General features: G+C 42.5%; 1 protein-coding gene across 3 annotated transcripts in view; it reads left to right on the top strand.

Moving 5' to 3' along the window:
- Positions 1–1,454, top strand: part of grb7 (growth factor receptor bound protein 7) — a 10,424-nt gene extending 8,970 nt beyond the window's left edge. For all 3 annotated transcript variants that reach the window (XM_076970976.1, XM_076970977.1, XM_076970978.1), the window contains exon 15: positions 265–1,454. In XM_076970976.1, the coding sequence (XP_076827091.1) occupies positions 265–411 (147 nt within the window). In that variant the 3' untranslated portion in view covers positions 412–1,454. The remainder of the gene's footprint in view (positions 1–264) is intronic.
- Positions 1,455–7,500: the final 6,046 nt, after the last annotated feature.

The following is a 7,500-nucleotide window of genomic DNA, read 5'->3' on the forward strand; positions in this document are numbered from 1 at the left end:
CACATCAACAGCATACATTTCTTGGAATCGCCGTCTTGCCGTGTTCGGTATTAACGTTTGCTCGTGGTTTTAGAAGCATCACAGTTTCCCTTGTATGCTCTACCTTCTGTACCATTATTATTAATAATAATTCTGATTAGTTTTATAATTTATATATAAACATAAGTCAAGCTCATTCACAGAATTAACAGGAAAAGTCTTGTGACGAGTATAGCTAGCCATCCTCTCTGCAATCGTCTCTGTTACCTCTGCTCTTCCCTGCAGTGTGAGGAGTGCGGCAGGCAGTACTACACGATGGACGATGGCGTCACTGTCTTTATCGATCTTCTGCAGCTGGTGGAGTTTCACCAGATTAATAAGGGCATCCTTCCTGTGTGCCTCAAATACCCCTGCATACGCATCGCTCTGTGATCCGTGACCCTTGCCCTTTGAACTCGAATCCCACGTCCTCTGTAAACCCAGAAAAATTGTGTAGTTCAGAGGACACTTAAACATAATCTCTCTAACTCCTTACAAGCTTGTAGTAGGAACCCATAGCCCATCTGTTGTCCAGCACAGTTACGGGTCGCCATCACCTAACGTCTCACCTAACGTCTCAGTTTTGGCCACAGGAATGCAGGTTTCTGGAAATATTTCAAATTTTCGGTGATTAGAACCCAGCAGTGATGCCAATATTTATTTTAAAAAGCCCAGCAACGCTTCTGTGTCTGAAACACACATGCCACCACGTCAGACACAAGCAAACTGCTACCCAGAAAAATTCCATTAACAATGGTCCTGTACTAAGAAACTGACTAGTGACGAACAGGGCGGGGTTAACCAGTTAGGCTTGGCAACAGATGGGCTGCAGTCTGAAACTATACACCTCCAAAATGCACCTAAGAGTTATTTCTGTCGAATAAAGTGGCCAGTCAGTGGAGAGTGTACGTTCAGCGTTTCCTGTGAAGTCGGAGGAGAAGAGGGTGTGATGTTTGTGATGATTGAAACAAGTTCTGTCTTTTATTTTCACACATTTGTAATTCATTGTTCATACAATTGCTGCCCTCCGTCTATTCAATGATTGTTTCTATAAATTATTCAAGTTTCTGTTCTTGCTGTTCCCTCTTCGACCACTAGGTGGTGGTTGCCTTGAGCTGATGTTGACATCCTTCGTTTGTTCTGTTGTGTGTGTTTATTTGCAAGTTAAGGAAAGCTACATGGAACTTGTTATATGAAGAATTTTGCACAGTGTTTGCATAACAGTGAAGAAATTGCCTTTTTTTCTTGCAAATTAATATTTATGAAAAAGGTGTTGTCTCATTGCAGTCCCTTATGACTTGTTTACATTTTAATGCAATTTTTAAAAAATGTTGTAAAAATTTTCTGTTGTAATCTGCAGGCAGGTATTTATATCAGTCTACTAAGTGTATTGTGTCTGATAATGTTGAATAAACACTGGTGTGTAATCTTTCGTACAGGATATGGGTATTTTATCATAACCAGTGGAACATTAATAAAATGCTATCCGTCAAACTCCAGCAATTACATGAATACAACCAACCTCATGATCCGACAATATTCCACTGCTTTGCCGGTTATCGAGCTGAGCAGACTCCTACATTCAATTTAACTTTTATCAAAAGGGAAACTCAATTAGACGGTAATGGCGAGTTTGATTTGATTAAGATTCTGTAATTTAGAGCTCTGTTATTTCACTGATGGCTGTTCAGACATTCTTTTTTTTGCCCACTTAAAATTTCTCAGTTGGCAACCTCAGAAGCTCTCCTCAGCCGACCCGCCGTACAGACCACACAAACTCTGCCAAAAACTAGATGAAGCAGATTCAGGCCTGTGAGGTCCTGGTGCTCCTTCTGTACCGCCGTTTGGATCTGTACTCTCTTCGTTTACTGTCCAACCTGTTTGCTCTGCTTTCAAATCCCTGTTCATTTTAGACCAGTGTACACAGACTCCACAGATCAAACTCGGAACCGCAGCCATACTGTTGGGTCGTGAGTTTGATGCTGTTTTAATTAGCTTTAACTTTACCCAATATTCGCGCTTACCTCAAATATGGAAACTGGCTGTGTTGTCCCAAAAGAAGATAATACACACTATGGAAACAGTCCTGATCATAAATTGGTAGGTGAAACATTTAGGTAAATCATTATAATAAATGATAATTTGCATAATCTAATAGTATCTGAATATTAAATGTAGATAGGAGCTAAGTGGGTAATATTCATAATGCACAATTGCATTATTAGTGCATAAATTAAACAGCTGTCATTTTATGACACGTACAGTAAATGTATATGAGATAATGCTAGTGACCTACAGCACAACATGTGTGTTATTGGTATTTGCTAACTGGACACAACAGATCCTGAAATGTTCATTATGAATACATTTTGTGTGATCACAGATTTTGTACTGTAGAGTTCTCAATTGGTTGTTTGGTCAATGTTGGATTTATTTTGTCCTGAACAGCACGCAGTAGTCCAACATTTACATGACATACTCAACCTGTCGGTCCAACTCATTATACATTTATGATATATCATTTATTAAAGACTAAAGCCATACACATGCCCACACCATTGTCCCTCTTCCTCACACACACACACTGAGCTGTTATTGCCACAATATGAAAAACCTCTATCATGGCTATATTATATCACCATACGTTACAGATACGGACTGTTAAGTCTAGTCATAAGCTGTCAGAAAGACAGACCGAGTTGTAATGCTTAAGGAAACCCTTATGGATAAAATTTATACCTGTGCCAATCTCTCTCTCTCTCTCTCTCTCTCTCTCTCTCTCTCTCTCTCTCTCACACACACAGACACACACACACACACACACACACACACACGCAAATCTTTCACTTTCTTTCTAGTCCATATACCAGTGAGGGAAGGGGGTGTGTTGTTTTGACTTCAAGTCAGACTCACACAAGGGTGAACAAACACTTTCACTGTGCACTACATAATACCCGCGTCTCATTCTTGAGAAATCTAAAAATATTTATATTTTTTAGACATTTGTTATTTTCCTTTCTAGGTGTAATATCAGCTGGGTCCGAGAATACAGCCTCTGTGTAATTGATGAGGGCGCGTGCCGATAGGGTTTCGCGTGCAATAGTAAGGCGGGAAGTCTCCCATCGACCTGTTCCTGCTGTCCGGCCTGCAAGGCCCAGACTTGGCCTACACTTCAAATTTGGCCTTTATTTATCGCTGTCTTTAGAAGTTGTGGCATTTTGGGGGTTTATATGTTGTCCAATTGAGATTTTCTTTACCGACTTGACAAAATGTGTCCGATATTCTGATGTTTACACGTGATTTTAACGTCTCTGATAAAAATCAGACATGGTCTATTCTAAAACTGAACACAATCCATATACTGTATGTGTAAGAATACAAAGTAGAGACCCAAGTACCCTAAAGTATAACAGACACAAAGCATTAGAATAAAACTCGTTAATTAAAAAAGAAAAATGTAAATATTATAATTAAATGAATATTTAAATATTAATACTATTTTTTTTACTATAATCTGAAATTATGCACTTAATGCATATCCTCCATTGCACTAGATCAGGATGCGATTCCTCGTGTAAGTTCCGTGCTCTCTGTTTTATCTGCCCCCCTCGATATTGTGGAGCTGTGTGTGTGTGTGTGTGTGTGTGTGTGTGTGTTAGTTTGATCTAAAACCTTCTGGCTGTGAGGCTTGAATTTAGCCACTGTATCTTTAAAACGAGTGGGTGGGGGATGCATGAATATCAGATGAGGGTTGGCTGTGCCGTTGGAAGCTAAAGCCCTGCACCAGCATGTGTTTGACGCGCTGACACACACACACACACGCACACACACACTCACGTGCACACACGCGCGCACCACGCTGACCAGCAAACGACTGGTGCTCACCGCTTTCCTTCGAGGATCGTATCTGAGGGACAGATGGAAAAAGAGAGAGTGAGAAGGCGAGGGAGAGAGAGGGGGATGAGGATGGATACTAGGGAAGAGATGAAAGAAAAGAAGGCTGCGTGAGAGGGAGAGGACAGAAAACCGGGTAACTGGCAGTAAGAAGAGAGCGCGCGCGGAGGAGACAGCGCGTTTGGCTCGAGCAGGTATGTAGCGGCGCGTGCCTAGTGCAGCCTAATCTCAGTTGGTATATAGAACTGCGTTGAATTGTTCTGCAGCAAAATTCAGAATAGCTCCAGTTTTGGTAAAAGGAGAACTTCTGTCCTTGGTTCGGTCCCTGTTCTGTTCTGTGTGCGTGTGAGAAGACGCATGGCGCTGAAACACCCAGAGATGATTTTACCCGTAGCCGCATCAACGCTGGCATCCTTCCTGTCTCTGTGAAAAAAAACAAATATAATTTAAATATAATTATTTATATGCGATTTATTTATCATGGTATGCTATAAGAGGGAGGGAGAGCGAGAGAGAGAGATAGAGAGAGAGATGGAGAGATATTAATACTGTACTCTGCGCTGTCGGAGAGCTGTATAGTTGCTATGGGTTTTAATGCACTGTAATGGGTCTGATAATCTGAATGTGGTGGGCAGTAGATGTGGATATGGGAGAAAAGTGAGTGCTTGTCTCTTGTCCTCATCCTTTCATCGTCTGCAGAGTTGGGGGGGGGGCAGGGATGGCAGTAATTGCTCTGCAGACAACCATCAAAGAGCTCTATTATGGACGAGAGGAGAGGTAGACAAACAGCATAGAGAGAGAGAGAGAGTGAGGGAAAGAGAGAGGAAGTGAACAAAGAGAATAATGATGGAGAGAGTGATAGAAGATGGGGTGCCTTCAACTTCAGTGTCTTAGAAGAACATGGGGCTTCTCAAAGAAGCCAGCAGGACTTACAAGAGCAGGAGGGTCCGAGCGCCCCTCGCTGACATCACCAGCCGGGTTTTGGTCCCGGTACCGCCCAGGGACCGTCCCGGTACCACCCCGCTCCACACCCGGGCCACTCCTGTGGGTCCGAGGAACAGAGGGAAGGAAAATCAAAAAGAGGTGTAAGACAGGAAGGATGAAAAAAGCCAAACGCCAGAGCTGGTGAAGAGGTTTGCAGTGGTGGGGGCTGAGAACAGACGTGAGTGGTCCAGAGTTGGTGAAGGTGAAAACACTGAGAGGGTTGAGACACGAGATGAATAGAGAGAGACAGCGAAAAAGGAGGAAGCATGTGAGAAAAGTGCGAGACGTGAGCGTGTCACGAGCGTCCTGTGAGGAAACTACAGTTGCAATGATGCTGTCAAATCAATACACCTACATGTGTAACAGTGTGAGTTCAATGGTTAAACTGAGTACTGAGTTGGTAATCAGCAGCATATGAGTGAAATACAAATATAGAATAGCAAATAAGGGCACTTGTAGGTCACCTTGTTGAGCAGGTAGGTTGTGGCTTTGATTAATATAATTAATTAATATACTGTGATCAACCATAACACAAAAACTACACGTCTAATATTATATAGGTCATGCTGCCAAAAAAGCCCAGACTTACTGACATATGGACCCCATAAGACCGATGTCCTGGTCTTGGTACACGTCTGGTACCAAGATGTTAGCAGCAGATCCTTTAAGCCTTGTAAGTTACAAGATGTGGACACCATGAATCATTTTTTATAATAAATTCTACAGATACTCGATTGGCTACAACAGAGGATAAATCAATACCTGGAACACTTTGTCACATTCCTCAGGCCATTCCTGAACAGTTTTTTGCAGCATGGCAGGGTGTATTACCCTGCAGAAAGAGGCCACTGCCATTAGGGAATACTGTTGTCATCAAAGGACGTACTGCAGCCATTTGTAGGAAGATTGTGCATGTGAAAGTAAAATCCACGTGAACGCCAGGAGTCAAGGTTTCCCAGCAGAACATCGCTCGGAGCGATCGGTGTTCTAACACCTTTCTATAATAGCCAGCATTAACCTTCTGAGTTCATGCCACAGTAGTTCTTTTGTGCTCTTCTGTCAGACAGGCTAACTTGTGCGTCCCCGTGTGTATCTGTGATCCTTGGACAGCCTCGACTCCGGTTGCCAGTTCAACGGTTTTCCTTCCTTTTGTGGGTTTTCACCACTGCCTAATGGAAGGAAATGCTAGAGGCTCACTGGCCAGAGTCTCCCGGCCATCACAGTTTTGCAAAGTTGCTGAGATCATTACACACGTTTTCCCTGGTTCCAGCACATCAGCTCCAAGAAGGCACTGTTCACTTACAGTCTCATAAATCCCACCTCTTAACATCGGCCCTTGTGAAGAGATCAGTGCCGTTCCCTTCACCTGTGAGTGGTCGTAATGTGAGTAATCGGTGTAAGTCGCTATGGACATGAATGTTGAAAATGTTGAGTGTTGAGTGCAAGTGCGGACACAGCTACATCAACCAATAGCCACTGTCCCCAAAAAGACCCACATCCACCTTGGGTTTAAACTTAGTCACCAGCAGAGAGACTTTTACTACCAAGTCCCAGCCCACTGGTCCCTCTGGTTCCACTGGTAAAAGTGGTATTTTCCACTTTTAGCCAATTCCCCACTGACCTCTAATCCGTACAGTCCAGGTCCCTGTTTGAGGAGGCAGGAGTTTTACTTTTCAGGAGACATTTTGAAACAGTAATGTCCCTGGATCTAAGGAAATCATAAAAAATACTGTAGAAGGGACGGATCCCCAAAGATGGCTTTACAAAAGTAAGAGGCAAGAATTTTTGAGATTAAGATGAGGGCTAGGTTAAGACTAAGCTTAATGATAGTCATGTATTATTTAGCCACATAAATCAATAGAAATACTCCATAAATACAGTACAAGAATGTGTGTGTATGTATGGCATTCAGAGATACGTTTTGTGTTGGATCCGTTATCCTGTCCCCTCAGAAATTTCTAGAAGAAAAGTAGATGTAAATAGTAGTTAAGGGGCGAGGCAGACAGTGTATGTGTACTTCCTTCCTTGAGTTATTGAAAGGGAAAAGTGCTTTTTGATTAGATCTCCCAGATATGTTAATATTACATCAGTCAGAAAGATGTCTAACTTTTCTTTTTATCTGTAATTTTGCATAGTATTCTAGAATAAAACGTAATGGGTGCTAATATATTTTTATGTGTTTATGTGTTGTGTTATGTGTCTTCTATTATGTATTTCATGGGTCTCTCCCTCACTTTGATGTCATGTAAATCCTGTTGAAGGAGTGAGATGCTGAACCGCTCATTAGAGGAAGACAGAGATTCAGGCTCATTTTCTCCCTATCCCTCCAGACAGTGTGGATTACGGACACACACACACACACACACACACACACAGAGAGAGAGAGAGAGAGAGAGAGAGAGAGAGAGAGAGAGAGAGAGAGAGAGAGAGAGAGAGAGAGAGAGAGAGAGAGAGTCCATGGCTATGTTGATTACTGCATAGCATCAATCCATGAAAACATCCTCCAACAGCAGTGCACAGTGGTAGAGTCTACCACACTACCACAAGAGAGTGAAGAGACAGAAGAGAGACAAACACTACCACAAGAGAGTGAAGAGACAGAAG

Source organism: Brachyhypopomus gauderio, chromosome 13, assembly GCF_052324685.1.
Source record: "Brachyhypopomus gauderio isolate BG-103 chromosome 13, BGAUD_0.2, whole genome shotgun sequence".
Classification (NCBI taxonomy): Eukaryota; Metazoa; Chordata; class Actinopteri; order Gymnotiformes; family Hypopomidae; genus Brachyhypopomus; species Brachyhypopomus gauderio.